The sequence below is a fragment of the Heterocephalus glaber genome, unplaced genomic scaffold, assembly GCF_053883595.1.
Source record: "Heterocephalus glaber isolate CG9 unplaced genomic scaffold, H.glaber_assembly_v1.0 deba00000331, whole genome shotgun sequence".
NCBI lineage: Eukaryota > Metazoa > Chordata > Mammalia > Rodentia > Bathyergidae > Heterocephalus > Heterocephalus glaber.
This window is the reverse complement of record NW_028258142.1, coordinates 46,293,054-46,313,631: the sequence shown is the minus strand read 5'-3', so window position 1 is coordinate 46,313,631 and position 20,578 is coordinate 46,293,054. Positions and strand designations below refer to the sequence as shown.

General features: G+C 39.3%; 1 protein-coding gene across 35 annotated transcripts in view; it reads left to right on the top strand.

Annotated features, from left to right (window-relative positions):
- Positions 1–20,578, top strand: part of Dtna (dystrobrevin alpha) — a 374,420-nt gene that overhangs the window by 234,343 nt on the left and 119,499 nt on the right. For all 35 annotated transcript variants that reach the window (XM_087193512.1, XM_087193429.1, XM_087193447.1 and 32 more), the window contains one exon: positions 6,000–6,080. In XM_087193512.1, the coding sequence (XP_087049638.1) occupies positions 6,000–6,080 (81 nt within the window). The remainder of the gene's footprint in view (positions 1–5,999; positions 6,081–20,578) is intronic.

The following is a 20,578-nucleotide window of genomic DNA, read 5'->3' as shown; positions in this document are numbered from 1 at the left end:
TACATTTGCTTTAGATGCTGAATTAATGTTTAAAACGCATATGGAGCCCAGGATGGTTGGGTTTTAATAGGAGCGAAGCCACTGGAAATACCATTTGAGAAGTGGAGAATGCCTAACAAGAAAAAGAAGAAAAAATATCACTGACTTCTAAGTAAAGTAGGGACCAGAAATCATAGGGAGACACAAATGGACCCCCAAGAAATACTGCTGAGTTGTTTGAGGGCAAACAAGTCTCTTCAAAATGCTGGCTATAGTGAGCATGGGCATGCTTAGAAAGGAAAGGAGGGATCTTTCAATGTACATCTTAAATTTAGGAACAGTGATTTCAAAAATTCAGAAAAATTACATAAGTGATCCCACCACCATAGGCCATGGTGAATACTGTGACTGTTTTCACTTCCTTTTTCATGTCTTATATTCCTCAGTCTCTTTAAGACGTTAACACCATAGATCACCATTCTGGAAATTCTCTCTTCTGACTCTAGCCCCACCTGGTCTCTTGCTTTTTCTGACCTTTCTTCTTCTTGGTTTCTGTCTCAGTACCTGCCAGAGACTGAAATCGGGGTGTTTTTTTCTTCACAAGTTGTTTTCATCCACAATTTTTCTACCTCCCTAATGTGTTTACCCTTGTTGTTATGGCCCTCAAGTGTTCAGAGCCCTCACAACTACCTCCTGTATTCTTGTGAACTCTCCCAGAATAGTCAGCATGGAGATTCAGCATCCCTTCCAACTTCGCTTCTTGCTGTGCTATTGCTGAAGCACCTTTAGATGGGCTTATCTTTAACTCCACTAATAGTGCCCACCCCCAAAAGTTAATGTCTCCACCAAGGCTACTGTCCTATAGTGTTTCCAAAGCTACAGTCTTCGAACAATTATAAAAAAGCTGGGCATTGTTCAAAGAGGGAAGGAAGTTCTTATTTCCAATTTGGTGTCTCATTTTGTCACCCACCATATGTACTTAAGCACAAAGTCTCCTCTTAGAAAAATATTCCTAGTCTTGATCCAATCAAGACATATTGCTCCACTTTTTATAACTTTTGTATTTTTTAAAATTTATTTTTATTAGCTACATTTTAAATGTTTGTGGCTAATTCTTGGACTGTATGACAGCTCTAGTCAAGAGCTCCACATCCATATGTCAGACTGCCCATTGGACATCTCCACTTAGACATCCCACAAGCAACTCAAGTGCTGTATACCCCAACTCATCCTTACTGAACTGCATACTACTCCTCCCTGTTTGTACCTTAGCTCAGTGAAGGACATTAAATACCACTCACTCACTCAGGTAGAAATCTGAGTATTATCCTTGATCGCCATTCCACATCCTTTTCTCTCTCTCTCTCTCTCTCTCTCTCTCACACACACACACACACACACACACACACACACACACATATACACGTGCATTCAGTCAACCATCAAGCATGCCAAAGAGTTCAGACAGTATACTTCATTTTGTAAATAACTGAATTTTTAAACCAAATGAGATAGTTAAGAATCTAAATGACTGTATAGATTTTGTAATAGCCTATCAGAACATAGAAAGTAAAACATACATAAATTGTATGAAAATATTCAGAGAAGCTGGTGTCAAAATTTAGGTAAACCTGCTTTGTTGTGTGGTTGGTTGTTAGATTGTTGGTTTTATGAATGGATGGAGAAGAGCTAGGAATATGAAAATAAGGAAATAAGAGAGAGAGAAGAGAGAGAGAAAAGGAAAAAGAAGAGGGAGAGAAAGTGGGATAAAGAAAGAAAACAGGATGTACAACAGATTAATAAACATAATTTCTTGTCTTCATCTTTGCTTTTCTGTATCACCTTCTTCCAACCACGAAAGGAGTAAGACAGGTTTGACAAGATGGTAGAAGAAAATCAAAATTTCCTTCAATAAATCTACTTTAAAATGTTTATTATGAGGCTGGTCGCAGTAGCGCATCCCTGTGATCCCAGTACTCAGAATCCTGAGGCAGGAGGACTGCTGTGAGTTTGAGGATGTGGGCTACATAGTGAGTTCAAGACCAGCCTGAACTACATAGCGAGACCCTGTCTCAAAAAACCAAAAAAAAAAAAATATTATAAAACATTTCAAATATACACAGATGGAAAGAAAATAATATTTATATCCCTCATTAATCATTTATTCCTAACTCCCACTATATATTAGTATAAAACAAATCTAAGGAATCATTTAAATGAGTCTAATTTTTAAAGAATTATAACCCAGTAATATAATTTTTTTAAAAGAAACAGCCATTTTTGAAGTACAATGAAGAAGTAATTGCAAATGAAAAGTGACAGAGAAGTGCTGAACTTTTTTTATTAAAAAAGAATATGGATTCTTAGAATCTAGAATATGACCTTGATGTAGGTTTTATGATAAAAAGATTTTCTTTGTAGACAAAATATAGTGATAATCCCAAATATTTCAACATGTTCAGAATAAGGATTTCTGTACTGATTTCCTTATTCATTTATTTAAATTCAACCTTTTTAATAAAAGAATTAAGCCAGCTAATTTCCCTTTTTAATAAGGTCACCAGACCACTGTTCACAAAAATATCACTGAATTAAAAAATTAACCTTAATTTCAATATGACATTGATAAAGGCTCAAGCTGTACATATATTGGACGAATGTAAACTGGGTCACCATACAATTAGGCAAATTTTAGGTAGTGTTGTGACAGTGTCTAGAAGAACAATTAATGGGTCACTCCACCTGGAGAAAGCAGGCCTCTGGTATTACGCAAGGGGCTCATTGGCAGCCCATTCAAATCCTTGGCTTTAATTGACGACTTAGATGAAAATGCAGAAGACATGCAGCTAATTTCAAGGTAGATTCGAGGTTTATAGACTTGCAAGAAAAGACTGCACAGGTAAAACTAAATTAAGTTCATGATTTATTGGGACAGAAAAAGACATTTATTTTAAACAACGTGGGTGAGCACTGAAAGAGTCTACAGAAGTCTGCACTTCTTTTGGTCCCCAATCCAAACTGATCCTCTAGTGCTACTTGCGTTGTCTGCTGTATGAAAAGCTCAGCTTTGTTGCTCACCACACCCTCTGGCTTACATCATGAACCAGGAAGAAGGTATGCAAATAGGAGACATTTATAGACATGTAGGTTTTTGATGCTCGAACAAAACGGAGAGTCAGTTTAGTCCACACAGTGATAGCAGGAGAGGGCTCCTGTCCCCACCCCTCATCTCTGTGTCTCTCTTTACCACATCCTGTAGAAATACACTTTGCCAGGTGGCCCCAAGACCTGTCTCAGAGGAAGGCTCAGAGGCACCGGGGTTACTGTTCTTAGCGGATACCATTTTGCTGGGACTAAGAAACAAAACTGTGTGAACAGCACAATCTTTGCATGTTATTTGGGGCTTAAATCATTATTCTCGGAGAATTCATACAAATAATCTGTACCCCTTGTTTTCTTGTTTTCTTTTAAAAGTTTGTGTATAGTTGTTGAGACTGTTAGGGCTGCTAAGCCAAACTCAGCAACAATTTCTGTCTCTGGTGAGCTGGCATCTTAGCTCATTTCCCTCAGGAGCCTGTCAGATTTACACAGGACCTGCAACTGGCAAGGATCCTTGAAATGCCAGCAACAAATCAAAATGTTAAAAGATATCAGAAATGTTAGAAGCATGGGCTGAAAATTAAAATAAACTCACCAAATAAATAAGAAGTCCTACCCTTAATCCAAAAATAGAAAATAGAAAGAATCTGACTTTATATAAACATATGACTTTAAAATCAGATTTTGAATTAACTGCAATAATAAGAACTGCAAGCAGGGCCTGGTGGCACATGCCTGTCATCCCAGCAGGAGGCTGAGGGAGGAGAATTGCCATGAGTTCAAGACCAGCCTGGGATATGTAGTGAGTTCAAGACCAGCAGGAGCATGAGCTAAGATTAATAATATTAACAAGAATGAAATTGGAAATTAGAGGAAGACAGAAGGTGGTAGGTCCTTGCGCTTGTGCAGCAGGTGGTGAAAACACTGAGCTAAATCCCCGGCCTGAGTTGAATGTCTTTAACCTTAAAGAATCAAGGAAAAGCTACTTTCCCAGCTAAACTTTAAATTCCAAGGTGACAAAGACTTTTGTCCATAATTTTCAGATGACAGTGAAGATGCTAACAATGATAACAATAGCAGCTACCAAATATTTAAGAAACAAATTACCAAGTAACAGAGAGAAAAGATTATGTGGCTCCAGAGGAGAAACTAGATCAAGTGTGCTGAAGTTATAAGGAGTCAGATTAAAGCTCAAGTATAAGAAAAGAACTTTTGTCATGTATTGTTGCTCAGAAATAGAACAGGAAGCCTTTTAAGGAGGCCCATTACTGTTAGCTGCTCACTTTGTACCTGGAGCAGAGGCTATGACTATCCATTTATTACCAGCTGGTTAAGTTAATATAGCTATCCTCCTTTTTTTAATGCATGAGGGAATTGAAATACGAAGTAAAAACTTGCTGAAGTTCACAGAGCTAGGAAGTGACAAAATTAAGGATTGCTGACATAAAAGTCCACTTATTTTCACTAAGTTATAATATTCTCTGCCACTGGAAATGATCCTACATGGCCATTCACTAATGTCCATCTCCTGAGAAATTAAGAGAAAACCTGTATTGAGTCATGGTGGGAACCACCTATGTTTCAAGAACCCAATATCAATGGACCTGTTTTGTCAAACAGTATACTCTCATAAGAATAAATGTCTAATAATATGCTTCATATTATTACCACAAAATAATAGGATTATTGACAACATTTTTAAGTGACTCTAAAGAAAACAGTCTAAGTTGAGGGAACACTAAATGTTCTCAGGGAGGGACACTCACTATTTCATCCTGAGCTTCATTAAGAAAGCATTTCATTGGCCTTCAAATATCATTGCTTCCAGGCCAGTTTATTTACTCCCTAATCTATTATGTTCTGAAGAATTTATGTAGCACATTTCACTGGTGTAGACAGAGTTCAATACATGTCAAGTGCAACTACACACTTTTATATCTATTATGAAACATAAATGTGGGCTTGAAGAAAGCCAAATATTTGAAAGCAGAGAAAAGCAGAATGGCTTTGTAGACACAGCCTAGAGATTAGCCCAATCTTAGGAGGGTAGGACAAGCACCAGGAGTTCAGTGTTCATGTGGCAGGGCTGGGGAAAAGATCAGCCCAGGCCTGGCAGAGATTGTGTGGGATAAACATGGGAAGTCGTGCCGGGCAGGTAAGAGGGAAACATCCTGCAGAGGGTCTTGGATGCTGCCAGGGCTTTCAGACCTGGTGTTCTGGGCATCAGGAGCAGTGCTGGTTTGTTTAATGGAAGAGTAGAATAAGGAAAGAAGTTCAAGCATATGGGAAACATATTCTCTCTGTGCTAGGAAGGAACCAAAAGCCATAACAAGAAATATTAAAGATTGAAAGGTGTCTTATCTTCTGAGGTTGCAAATAGACATTAGTAATAATAGTGAACATGTACACAGCACTTACTGTGTGCCAAGCAGTGTCCTAAGTGCATTGGGTATCATCATCCCCACCTTCAGATGCGAAACTGAGATTTCTAGAAGCAACTGGCCAAAGGTCCCACAGAGAAGATGTCCAGTATTCAGTATGTGGTCACTTAACAGTCATGCTCTAGTGACCAATAACAGTGCATTTAAAAGTGTATTTATTTATAACAGTATCTGATATCATTTAGCGGATGAAGTCACAACCTGAGCAGATTGTTCTCAAAAGTGGCAGGCATGACAGGGTAGAGGCAGGATTCCCAGATGAACGTGGTAGAAATGTGATCTCCAGTGTTGGATGGACATGTCTTCTCCCCGTTGAACCTGAGGAATATGGGACAGAACATTTCAAACCTTAAAATAATATTTATATTCTAGTAATAAAAACAAGTGCATTGACTATATCTGTGGTTGTTTTGTTTATAAACATTATAAATTCCTCTCCACACACATGGCATATATATGTGTCCTCTCATTCCCCACTAGGGGCTCAAGATCTGGATCGCATCCGACTCTCCACCTACAGAACAGCATGCAAGCTGAGATTTGTTCAGAAGAAATGCAACTGTAAGTATGCCAGTTGTTTGGGCTAATTACCTTCATGAATCCTATAGTTTACATTTGTTACTAAGTTTATTAAAATTGGGTTTGCTTACAAATATTGTTTATGCAACAATAAAAGGGATGTAAAAGTACACAAATAGTAGAAAACCTCTTTCAAAGTAATCCTGAAGTCTGAATTACTCTTAACTACTAAAGTATTGAATTGTGTGAGCCTCTGGATGGATATATAATCCTGAGCTTGGAAAGTTTTCCATCTGGATAGATGTATTTCCTCTTTTCTTTACATTTGGTATTAGAAATGCAGTTCCATCAAAATGGTTTCCAAGAACTTTATAAAATATGGAGCACCAAATTCTCCTCATATGTGTATTTCCTTTATATGAAAATATTTACGTGCTCCTGGAAAACAATTAGGCTTCTTTCTGAAACCACAAAATGAGCCCATTTTATGAAAATATTAACTAAGTTTATTGACACCAGACAAGAAGGACGGAGACACTGGTTAAAGAAGCACAGGAACGTGCTCCAGCTTGTTCGGGGCCTTAAGCTGTCCACAGCAAATGAGAGCACTAATCACACGAGCAGTTTCACATCCTCAGCTGGGTCAACATGGCCGTCATTACACCGCATCCATTTTCTCTTGGGGAAAAAAAATTCCTTCATAGTTCGTGTATAAACTTACTTTTTTTTTGAAATCTGACTTATTAAAGCTTTATAATTGTTCTCATTTTCTAATTAGTATTGGATGAATTTTTAAAAGTAAAAACCACAATGTCCTACTGGACATGTACACATAGTTCTAAAGGAACAGGCATGGAAATTAGGTTCTCAGTGAGCAGAGATCAGACACCTCTGAAGGTCTGCCCTGCCGGGGTCTCCAGCAGATGTCTCCAGGGCCCTGGGTGGGACCCTCAGCCCCAGGCTTCTGAGTGTACAGTGATTAGGCTGTGAAGATCAACGAGGTGAATCCATTCGGCGAGGTGCTCAGCTGCGGCCGATTCTCTTGTCCTAATGGCTAAGCATTTGGTGGCACTTTAGGGCAAGAAGGAGTAGGAGAACAAAACAGATTGGTCAAATATCAGACATGCATTTTGACTCCTCGCAGGCAGCCAAACCAATCCAAAAGAGCAGAGAGAAAAGCGCTACAAATGTTGGAAAGAAGGTGCAGCTGTATTTGTAGTCCTGGGCATTGATGAGTCAATAAAAGCATTACCTGGTGCTGGTTTGGGTGACAATGAAAATGTTCCCACGGAAGAAAAGTTCTCCTTCCCCCTTCAGCCCACCACTCACATTAAAACAAAAGAAAGAATCTCCATGTTTTCAGCAATGGAAGGTAATGGTATTCTCCCACAGTCTTACCATTTATTAGCATTTCGGTGGCATTCCAAACTGGGGAGAACTGGGGAGAGAAGAGGTGAGAGTTCCATCTCTCTTAAAGCTTTGCCAAGCAGAATGTTTCTTTTCCTCCTTTTAGTAGAGCTGGGGACTTCCAAAACAATTACAAAATGGTCAGGAACAACAAGAAAATAAGGAAAAGAAAGGAGGGAGGGAGGGAAGGAGGGAGGAAGGAAGACAGTGAGAGGAAAGGAAAGAGAAGGAGAGAATGAGAGAAGGGAGAAGGCTGAGGAGGAGAAGGGGAGAAGAGGGTCATAGTGGCTGGGCAACGCTGCACCCAACACTGCACGGCGCTCACACAGTGCCGGCCCCCATGGCGGGCTTCAGCCACCCCAAGGCTTTACTCCACTTCTTCTGCTCTCTGAGAAAGGCCCGTTCTCGCGGTTACAGGTCTCTTTTTCCTCCTGTTCTTTTCTGGCCTCATCCTTACCCTACATTCAGAGTTGTGTCTCAGTCATATTGACTCTCTTGGAAAACTGTAGGGGCGGAAGAAGGGGTGAGAGTCCATTGCAAGTGAAAACAGAACCTTCAAACCTGTCCGGTGGCTCCTCACTATTCCCAATAATTCACCTTTTAATTTAGGAAGCCATATGTTCCCCTGTTAGAGGAATGGGAGATAGAGCAATGGTAAGTCAGATGCAATCCCTATCTAATGTTGCTTGAAGTCTCTTTGGAAAGGTGGACTTTTAAACAGATTTATAAACTAGTGTAGAAGTAATAACAGGAATAGATATGTGGTGTTTGGAACCTTGAGAATAGTACCTTGACTTGAGGGATGGGGACTGCTGGGATTACTGTCCTGGAGGAACTTTGAACTGAACCTTAAAGAATGAGTAGACATTGGGGGGGAGTCTTATTTGCTTTACAATATACGTTAGAAATGTCATGCATTTTTGCAGAAGATAGGTTCTATACAAACTAGACAAAGCCTCAGGGAAGCAAAACAAGTACATTTTGAATGTCATGCTTAAATTAAGCTTCTTTTTAAAATTGTTTCTATCTTGATCAGAAGTGTTAAATACAAGCACTGCATTTGTTTACTGAGCTTTCCTTCCTAATAATAAATACAGCTCAGTCACTTGTGAGATGCTAACACAATTGAGCTTGGCTTGTCTTTATCAAAGTTGGAGACTTCCTTCTCGAAAGGCAATCAGAAGCCCTGATTTTCTGGTAAGATAACATTAGTCAGTGTTGAATATACATCCATGTTTAGAGGAAGGTAATTTTAGTCTGCAATAAAACCTAATCCACAACAAATTATGGTACCTTATGATCAAGTTTTCCTATACAACAAAAGAAATAAGGAAAAAGTAGGTGGTATATTTGTAATTGCATTTGTAACAAAATGTTCCCTGAGCAAACAAAGCCAGGAGGTTTAATTGGGGGAAACTCATGCTTATTCACTCAGGAAAGACCTGTCATCACAGGTAAAAGGGTACATTCTGGAGAGTGCTCAGTTTGACATCATGCTTCTTCCTACGCTGCATGCTCAAGAAATGTGGCACAAGAACTCCTTGGGTGGAAAATTTAGATTTTAATGAGCAAAGTTTAGTCTAGGCCACATAAAAAATGATAGGCCAGAATGACTCGTGGTTTTTGTTGGCTCCTTGTAAATTTCTCCTCCTTGCCTTATCTAAAATAAAGAGCAACTTTAGAGGTAGCACATATTTATTGAACAGGGCAAGCATAGGTACCTGCAAGCATAGGCATCCTTCAAAGTACCTGCTCAGCAGCTAACATTTTACTCAGTCCACTTGAGCTACTATAAAGATATACCATAACTGGGTTGTTGTGAACAACAGAAATCTATTTCTTACAGATCTCAAGACTGAGAACTCCAAGATCAAGTCACCAGCCTGTCTGGGTCTGCTGAGCACTGCTTTCTGATGCTCACATAGCACCTTCTCACTGTGTCCTCACGTGAAGGAGGGAGCAATGCAGCTCTCTCTCTGGGGCCTCTTTCAAGAGCACTAATCCCAACCATGAACACTCCACTCTGGTGACCCAGTAACCTCCCTAAAGTCCCTGCTTCTTATCACTATCACATCGAGGTTAGATTTCAACAGGAATCTGGGGGGAGGGGACACAAACAGATCATAACAGAAACTCAGTATAGTATTTATCGCATAGAAATCAGTGCAGCTTAAAACAGATGGTTTATTTTTAGGTGAAGACCTCATTTACAGGTGAAGTTTATTTTATATATTAACAAAACTAAATTTAAAACCCACGTATTGGAGCTTTTCCAGGTCCAGGTCAGATCACTGTGCAGCCTGGGGCCAGGCATTGGGAGCTGCACAGCATTTATCTCATGGATGAAGTTGGTAGCAGAGCGGAGCTGAAAGCCAGAGTCCATCAAGGGATCCTTTGTCTTGAACCAAGAACTACTTGGGAGTAGGCTGACGTCCTACCCATAGCATCCGATCCTTTTGTGCCAGAAACTTCTGTGACCTAGAAATGAATCCGGGCTGACAACTGAGGGTCGGGCAGAATGACACTGGCCTAGACCTTGGCCGGGCCCCCTACCGCCAGCATGGGACAGGAAGGCACATCCTCTGTCGATCGCTCACACAGGGAGCAGGGCTGAGTCACTCTGGTGTATGCAGCCACTAGGCACATGTGGCTGTTTCAATTTCAATTTCAATTTAATTAAGATTTTTTTCCTAATGACAGAAATTCAACTTAAACTGGCTTTAGATTTAGATTGGGGGAGGTACTGGGGATTGAACACATGGCCTGCTAGGCATGCACTACCACTGAATTATATCTCCAGCACTCTGATTTATGTTTTTCCCTCTGGTAAATGAGGCATCCAGCATTTCTGACTTCAGGCAAGGCTTGATCCAGATGCTCAGGTGCAGTGGCCACATTTCAAGTACTCAGTAACCACATGTAGCAGTCATATTTTTTGGACAGTGTGAGTATAGAACATCCCCATGATTGCAGGAAGTTCTGTTGAACAGTGCTGGCCTAGAACCACCCATCATATTCTAGATTGTGTGTGTGTGTGTGCGCGCGCGCGTGTGTGTGTCTGTAAGCCAAGCCCATGGGCTCACTTTTCAACACCTGACAAAGTTCATCTTACTTAAACAGCCCCAAGGGGTAGGTGCAGTTAGCATTCTCATTTTGCAGATGTGACTGCCCTTCAGAGGTTAAGCTACTTTCCAAGGTCACACAGACTGATTTGTTAGAGGCAGGATTTGAATCCAGGTCTTTCCAACTCTTCCCTGCTAAAATGCATCGGCCCTGTGCTTTCTGAGATATGAGTTCCTCACTGTGTGTTAAAAAGGAAAATTAGTACAGGAGCCCCAACTTGTACATCCTGCAGGCATTTGAGAAAACTTCCTGTTCTCCACTCCCTCTTCCCTTTCTCCCTCTTCCTTTCCATTTCTCTCCTGCCCTCCGTCCCTCCTCCCTGCCCTTAGTCACTCAGTGTGGCACTGGCTGGTAACAGCACTCTGCTGCAGCGCTACAGGAAGGGTCTGGGAGTGCCCGGAAAGGTGCTGGGCACCCAAGAGTGCTTATGGGAGTAGCTGGACACCATCTTAACACCTTAACAGCTAGCACGGCTCCGCTCAGCACGGTGCCTGGCACGGGGTTCCCCAAGCCAAGAAGAGTCAGAACTCTGGTCACTGCTGAGGGCCCCCATGTCTGTCCCTCTTCCCACCAGTGCAGCTCACCGGGGGGCCTCTTCCATGGCCTCGATGGGACACCAGGCGGAGACTTCGCAGGTCTTTTTTGTCCCGCTGTACACAACACACCTGCCAGTCTGGATTCCTATGGGGTCAGGGGGTCACAGAACCCGGATGTGAGTGGACCATGGGGAGGAAATTCCCAAGGCCACCATGAGCCCCACCCAAGCAGCTGTAGTTCCTGGGGACCCCATCCTTTTCACTAACACACCCCAGACAAAGCAGACAAAAACAGGACGCCTTTATCTATTTTGTGTGTGTGTAGTACTGGAGCTAGAACCCAGGGCCTCACACATGCTACAGGTCTACCATGGGACAACATCTTCAACCCCTTTTTCACATTTTTGAGACAGAGTCACACGATGTTGCTGGAGCTGGCCTTGAATTTGTAATCCCTCTTGCCTCAGCCTCCCAAGTAACTGAAATTACAGGCATGTATCACTACATTTGGCAACAGTAAGCTTTTAGAAAGGGATGGGGGGGTGGCGCGGGTACTGGATTCAGTTGGCCCTTTTGGCTTTTTTTTTTAACAAGGAAAGATCCTGAGAGAGCAGACTGAGTCCTCTCACTTGGTACATGTGGACTAGAACATGGCTTCTCAAATGGGCAGCCCAGTTTCTCCAGGGTTACATCCCATCCAGGGATGTAAGAAGCCATGGAATGATCCTGGGGCATCATTCCATGATGTCAGAACGAGGAAGATTTGATCAAATGGTGACCCATGTTAACACAAGCTCTATGCCAACTCGAATATATACATATTATGAAATAGAATGCAGTATTTTAAAATTAGATTTTATTTTATTTTTTAAAACCCACGTAGTGGAAGAACAAAACATAACTACCTTATGACTTATAAAGTCATTGCCTAGAAAAAGAAATATTGTCCTGTGTCTATGTTTTAAAAGATTTCTTTTTTATCTGAGTTCAAAGATCATAAATGTTAGTTCATTCCTCATAATTCCTTCCCCCACAGCCCTTGCCTCCTATGTTTATGGCTTCTCATATAGAACATTGATTTCATGTTCATTTCCTTGGATGCAATTCCTAACAGGTGCTGAGAAAAACCAATCCTCATGTTGTAAAAGAACTCTAAACCAGAGGCTGGAGAAATCTGGTCCATGGACTGACTGCAGCCCCTCACTTCTTTTTGTATAGATTGTGAACTAAGAATAGTTTTTAGAGCTGGATATTTTCAATTGACTTGATAATAAGGAACAGTAATCTGTAACCACAATTAAGCAAAGTGTTGCCCTCTCTCAAAAAAAGAATTCCATCCTTCTTAGTCATATGCTGATATATTTTTTTAAAGTGCTCAATTCTTATATGCTTAACATTCACCAATAAAAATGTTGTAGGAATTCTTTTTCTCTTATATATGTAGTCATATAATTTTTTAATTGTGTTTCTCTGTTCATCAAAAAAGTTTACCAATTCCTGCTCTTTAAAAAATGTTGTACTCAAGATCTACTTGGAATATCTTTCATAAATGCACTACTCCCACGCCAATCCCAATCATGAAGGCTTGTAGGAGCATAGCAAGTTCGAGGCCAGCCTGGGCAACTTTATAATACCTGTCTGAAATGAAAAATAAAAAGGACTGGTGGAAGAGGAAGAGGGGGAGAGAGAAGGGGGAGATAAGGAGATGAAACTTAGGGGGAGAAGAAAAAAGGGGAGAATTCCGTCTCTTTTCAGGCAAAAGGCTCTATCCCTTAAACTTTCCTCCCATAGAAACTGTTTTCTAAGTCACTTCTTCCCCGATCACTCTTCTTTGTATCTTGTTATATCCTCCCTCTTCATGACATTACCAGCACACTTCTTAATAGAAGAAAAGAATGAATACCTCTAAAAGTTAGGGAACACCAAGCTGGCTATTATATATTCTAGGAGAAATAGTTCAGAATGAAGAATACAAATATTATTTCTAATTTTCATTTTTAATCTACAACTTTCTTTTTAATGTTCACATTTTTGCTAATGTTCCATAAAAATAAAAACCCTATGAACCATTTGTAAGTATGTGTGAAAAGGTAACACATCAGCCCTTATTTTAAACAAATAACTATTTCCTGCTAAAGCATTATTTCTTTGGTCAGCATTGTCATGCTTAATGATCCAGGTACTTTGAAATGTCAGCATATATTTTTTCAGAAATTACTTTGGAGTCAATGAAATGTAGCCTCTAGTTCACCAACAACAAAGGCAACAAGAAAAACAACCTGGAACTACCTAATCCTCTCTTTAATAGTGGGAACAAAACTAAGGTAATATTCCATTCATACCCACGCTAACATAGTCTGTATTTTAGTCCTGCTACTTAAAGCTTGAATTTTCATTCTATCAGTCATATCAATTAAAATTTTCTTTCAAAGAAAAGGTGAAAAGGTCTATAATAGCATCTGGGATTTCAGAACTCCTCAAAATATCTTTCCTCTAATAAATTAGACATTTTCTTAAAGTACCTTTATCCATACATAATTTAAATTAGAACATGTGCTATTGTCTGGGTTAATGTCTCTAAACTTCTTTTAGGATTTCTTGTGAACCATCACCCAAAATGCAGTTATTTATTTACGTACATGTTTCTCTATCACTGTAAAATTAATCCATGTGAGTACCATATATGTAGTAGGTCCTGAATAAAGATTTTCTATGAAGGAAGGAATATGCTTGACTAGATTCATTTTTCACCAGCCGGGTGACCAGTATTATTCAGTAGGAAAATCTCAGAGATGTGTTTTTGGTATTAAGCATTAGTATCTCATTCACTTTTCTTCAAGCTAATACACCACTAAATTCCTCCTCCCTGCTTTGTTGTTAAATATGTGGATGTTTGGCCACCTGTATCAAATTTCTATGTTGCATAGCCAATTACCACAAATTTATTATGTTACAACAGCATAACTTTCACTGTCTCCCAGTTTCTCTAGATCAAAAATCCAGTGCACCATGACTGTTCCAGGCTCACTACCACACTGTGCTGAAATCAAAGTGTGGTTCTCATCTGGGGCTCAGGGCTCTCTTCCCAGTGCCCTGATTATTTGCATCTGAGAACTAGTTTCTTGTTGTCATCTGAGAACTAGTTTCTGTTCTGAGCTTCCTTTTTGCCACATGGTTTACCTGGGCCTTTGAGAGCATGAATGTTTGCTTCTTCTTCCAGACCGGCTAAAGTCTGTCTCCCTGATTTCCCCCTCTGTGACTAACCAGTGGAAATTGTTTTCTAAAGAACTAGTGTTTATGTCAGGTTTGTTTAGATCATCTTTGTATTTTAAGGTCAATGAGAGTGCCAAAATTAGTGTTTGAGTGTTTGGGAGAAGATCGGTGACACCATGGACCAGGACTCTCAGAAAGATCATTTTCAGATCCTACCTCTCACACTACCTATGTTAGTCAGCCTTTTGTCACTGTGACAAAATACCTGAGAATAAAAGTTTAAAGGAGAAAAGGTTTATTTTGGCTCACAGTTTCTGCGGTTTCTGTCCATGGTTTCTGAGGTTTCTGGATCCAATGCTTTTAGACCTGTGGTAAAATCGAAATATAATGATGCAGGAAACTTGCTCACCTCATGACATCCAGGAAGGAGAGAGGAAAAAGAGAGACCAGAAGGGGCTAGAGACAAGATATACCTTTCCAGAGCACGCCACCCCCTCCCCAGTGACCTACTTCCTTCCTCCATCTAGGCCTTGTTTCCTAAATTTTCCACCACTTCCCAATAATGCCATCCAGTTATTAATCCATCAGTGGATTAGTCCATTGAGGAGTTCAGAGCCTTCAGGATCCAGTTACCCCAAAATCCCCACCTCTGATGCTCTGGGGATGAAGTTTTCAACACATAAGCCTTTGGGGGTTGTTTCAGATCTAAACCATAATACAACCCAAGAACACAGGCTTTTCTCTTTTTGAGATAATGGCATATGAAATCTTGAAGGTAAAAGTAAAGTTTGAGGTAAAAAAAAAACAAAAACTTGTTTGTTTTTTTTTTTTAAAGAGAAAAGTAGAATGACTCTCCATAGTCAAGGAGTTAGAAGGAAGAGCAGGAACCTTCTATGTTAGGGACAGAAGTAGCAGATGACTAACCCTTAAAGCACAATCATCTTTGTATTGTTGAGAATGTCTTTGATATATGTTTTTGTTCCTGATGTTGAATCATTCTAGACAATTGTTAAAATAAAGTGCATTGCACTAGAATAAAATGTTCCCAAAAATTCCCTGTGGGGAAGTTGGTGATAGCAGCAGAACACAAACAAAGCCATTAATGATACCTGTGTGACATGATAATGGAAAAATTGGTCCTCCATGTGTGCCCCGGACCGATGGCAAAATAGTTTCCCCTCATCAGAGCAAATCTCTGGGAGAAGAAAGCTCTGGTTTTAAAGTCATGGTGCTTATGCAGTTGGTTTAGTTGAAGTTGCTTCTTCCCCTTAGTTGTTTTTATTTTTAAGATCTTAAGGACCCAAGGGGTTTTTTTCCTTGCTAGAATGTTTAGTTTTAGAGAATTTTGGAGGCTTTTTCTGCTGCCACAGCACAACATGTGGACTAAGCCAACACCTGTAGCCTTGTTTCAAAGGATTCAGGTGTCACAAACAATGGCTCCCTTCCCTTTTTCCTGCTTCTGCTTTGTGCCTGAAAGCTATGTCAATTACATCTTCTCCTTCCAAAGTTTAGGAGGGAGCATCATGTTTAAATGCCTTGGAAATTTGAGAAAGAATGATACATACAGAGGAATGCCTTTCAGGCTTCCCCAACTCTGTCTGCCAGGTGCCAAGACAAGATTCATGACCTTCCCCTGTGGCCTGCCAAGCCCTTTTCCTGGGAGCTTTCTCGACTGGCCCAGACCCAGGTGGAAGAGGAAAAAAGGCACATTTAGAAGGTGTTGGCCCACAGCCTGGCTCCCAGGATCTCAAGACTCTGGGACACACTAAGGAAAAACAGAGGACACGCAGGATAATGGGGACAGGAGAGCAACCTCTCCCAAACTGTACCCATGGTTCTGCCTGAAAGTCATGCCTAATATAACTTGGGTTTACTCTCCACTGAGGCTCTATTAACATTTGTTGTTTTTAGCAGTCATTCATTTATTTATTAATTCCAGAATAGGGATTGAGTATTTACTTCATCCCCGGTGCTATTCCAGACCAAAGAGGATGAGGTGAAACATTCAGAAGTCCATTGCATTTGTCTTACTAAATTTAAATAAATACATATTTATTTTACTCTAGCTCTCAGGCAATACTGAATTTTAATTTCCAATATATTACTCTCATCTTTTGGAAATCAGAGGAAAGGAAGTTATAAATAGGTTATAAAACAGAAGTTTTTTTAAAAAAATCTTTTTTAAAGTGTCTGATCCTTCAGTGAGTTTATCAACACCTATCAAGTTGCCCAAGTCATAAATCTGGATGTGGTCTTTGAACTCTTCTCCCACCTCAAATAGAATCGATCAGAAAGTCTCCTCAGTTACACTTTGTGCATATCTCCTCAGTTTATCCATATCTCTGTGCAGACTGTACATACCAGTTCAAAAAACCTTTACCTGATTGCAATCTAAAATGGCCCCAAATAACTAAAATGAATAGACACTTCTCAAAAGAAGTACAAATGGCAAATAAATACATGAAAAAATGTTCAACATCTTGGACCATCAGAGAAATCCAAAATAAAACCACACTGAGAGTCCATCTTACTCCAAAAAGAATGGACAACATTAAGAAATCAAATAATAACAATGCTGGGAAGGCTTCAGGGAAAATGGCACCCTTCTACTTGTGGGTGGGAATGCAAACTAGTACAAACACTATATAAATCAATATGGAAATTCCTAAGAAAGCTAAAAATAGAATTCCATTAGATCCAGTTACTTCCCTTCTAGGTATCTTCCCAAAAGAGTTAAAGATGTCCTATTACAGTGATACATGTATGCCCATATATGTTTATAGCAGCACAACTCATAATTGCTAAGCCTTGGAAATGCCCTATGTATTCATCAATACATAACGAAGTATTGCCCTGCCACAACAAAGAATAAATTTGGGTCATTTGCAGAAAATGGATGCACTGTGAGGCCGTAATGTTAAGTGAAATAAATCAGACACACAAGCTCAAATATTGCATAATTTCTCTTATATGAGAAGCCCTAAGTATAAATAATTTAAAGAACAAAATTAGAGATAGACAATAGGAAACAGAGAGAGAGATTTTTTGCAAATAGGAAGGGTATCTAGAGATGGAGGAAGTAGAGAGAGAAAAGGGGAAATAGAAAGAATTAAGATATGTAGTGTATATCTATAAACTTCCCTCAATGACTGTAATCATTATGTATGTACTGCAAACATGTGCTGATAAAAAATAAATATAAATAAATAATTAAAACATCCCCCAATGAATAAAGTTATCCTCTGGGTCATAACATGGAAAATCCCCAGGACAGTGGACTTGATACAATTTGCTCCTGTTACTAAGTTATGTTACACCATGAAGGCAGCTTTAAAATAGATTATTGGATGAGCCTGATCTTATCATGTGAGCCCTTTAAGAGCAGAGAGTTTTCCCTCTGACTGACAGCAGAGATTTGAATGACGAGATCTGACATGCCTCTGCTGGCTTGAAGACAGAGGGAGCCACATGCTCAATATCCTAGTGTCGAAAGATGACTAGAAGACAGCCAGCAAAGACCTAGAACCTCTGTTCTACCAGCACAAGGAACTGAATTCTGCTCACAAAAGAAATAGGCATTTAAAAGCAAATTTTACCCAGATTCTCTAAATGAAAACTCAGCTCATCCTCTTTGGTCCTGTTGGTTGGCTTTCTTTTTCTTAAAGTACTTTTTACATGTGAATATATGGTATGCTATATAATTTATTTAGTTGTTATAATTGTTATGTCTTCCCCAAACTTAGCCTCCTCAAAGGCAAAGATCAGTGTGTGTCTTGTATACTGATGTTTCCTCAGTACATAGAACAGAAGTATTCAATAGACCCTTAGTGAATAAATAAATGGCCATATTAGGACATTGAGGAGAAGGCTTTGAACAAGAAAATGATGTCAAAGACATTATATAGTTATTTATTAATTTAAGTGAGTAAAATATCACTGGCAGTCTACTTAGTGTGTGACCAGTAATGTATTTCAGAAGTGGAAGATATTTGTAGATATTTTCTAGGTTTATCCCTATAGTCAGTATTTCTAACTCTGCTTTCCTCTAAAAAATCTTATGTTTAATTTTTCTCAACATTCATTTCTCTTGCCCTCAGGGGGTCTCAAAATATTAACCTTTACCCCTTAGTTTGTGAGGGTAGCCATAAGAAGCCCAGCTATTAAGACTATACTGGGAAGCTCATGACAAATGGAAGCCCTGGGAATTTGTGAGTTTTACAAGGCAGAAATGTTTAGCAGCAGACAGATTTTCCTTCCCTGAACAGTTTGAGAAACTTCAGACTCTGAATGAAACTAAGGGCATTATTCTAAAGCTTGACACATAATCTTCTTACATAAGATGAGAAAGGATGAAAACATTAAATCCTAAAAATATATTCAGAAAACAAACTACCTCACTACCTAATAAGCAATAGCTAATGTATGCAGAAAAAAATACTTTCCAAGAATTGAACTTTTTATCACATGAAGTAATTTGAGTGGCAATGATTGACTCCACCTTAACCTTACTTTAACATAGTCATATTTTTCTATCTAATATGTCTAATGCTTTTTAAAATTTTGTTCACAGATATATAATATAAAATTTACCATTGAAACTATTTTAAATGTATAATTTAACTACATTTACAATGTTGCTCAAGCATCACCACTATCAAGCTCCAGAACTTTTCATCATACCAAAATAAAATACACATACACAAACACACTTTGTACCTGTCATAGTTACTTCCTAATTGCTGGGACAAAATACCCAACACCCACAAGTTAAAGGAGAAAAGATTTATTTTAGCTTACTGTTTGCAAAAGTTTCAGTCCATAGTTGGCTGGCTGCATGTCAGGGCAGCATGGCAGAGGGGTATGCCAGAGGAGAAACAGCCCATGGCAGGGTAGGCAGAAAAAGATGCTGCAGCAGCAAGCAGGCAGAGAAGAAGCAGTCCATGGCATGTTAGACTGGCAAAAAGCAACAGCAGTGACCCTCACTTTCCCTCTTTATTTCATTCAGGCTGCAAGCCTCTTGGTTGATATCACTCACACCCAGGGTGGATCTTTCATCTTCACTAAGTCCATTCAGCCACAGCCAGAACTATGCTAATCTAATCAGGAGACTGACCCATCTATTACACAGCATGAGTGCATGAGGCTTTAAGGGGAAATCTAGATATAAGCCATAGCAGTACCCATTAATTTTTTAATATCCTGAAAATTTTGTTGTCACATCAATTTTTCATGCATCAGTGATACTAGTTTTATTAGAAAAAAAGTTTCTGAAGAGAATTTTTTGCTTAAAAATCTTACTTCTCAATGACCGCAATAGTAAAACAAAGGCTAATTAGGAAAATACTGTTAAAAATAATTCAGTAAATATGTATGGGTCACCCTCCACATGACAGGTGCTCTGTAAACAGAGCAATGAACAAAACAGGGGAAAAAAACCTTTCATTCTAGCAAATGGCACAATAATTTCAGATAGTTAATTTCCTGAGCAAAATAAGTCAAGAGAAGATGTGTCTTACTATTGCTTATATCCTACAGTGTGTAGCTCATGGGATGCATTTAATCCATTTCCATCTCCAGATGGGTTCATAAACATCCATTGAGTAATGACACTATGCAAGACATCTTACTGGTCACCTGGAGGTATATAGAGATGATTCAAACTCAGAACTTCACTTCAAGGATCTTGTAGATAATCATAAGAAATCCTATATGAGTTGGGCATGATGGTACATGTCTGTAATACCAGCACTCTGGTAAGCTAAGGCAGAAGGATCACAAGTTCAAGCTTAGCCTGGGCAACTTAACAATTCAGCAAGAACTTGTCTCAAAAAAAAATTACAAAAGATTATGGGGAAGGGTGTTCCTCAGTGTAAAATCCCTGTGTTCAAATTATAGTACTGCTGAAAGGGAAAAAAAGGAAATATATAACATATTGTTTCTATTCTAGGGATAGCTATTTGATAAGTTATCTAGCTTTTTCTTTGGCCTGTATTCCCCTTTTACTTAATTTTCTTTTTGCATTTTTTCCTATTATTTATATAGCCAGCTCCTCTCCAAAATCTCTCCTTGCATGATCTATATCATTTACTTGAACATTTTTCAAACTGGTCATCAGTAACAAGCAAGCAGAAAATCTGGAACATCCAACAAGAATTTCTCCCTCTTTTCTTTTGTAAGGTCTCCTTTCCTCTAAATAACAACAGTGCACCTGCAGAAACTCTTAGGTGTCTGTCAGTCATAGTGTTGGTTCTTGGAACTATC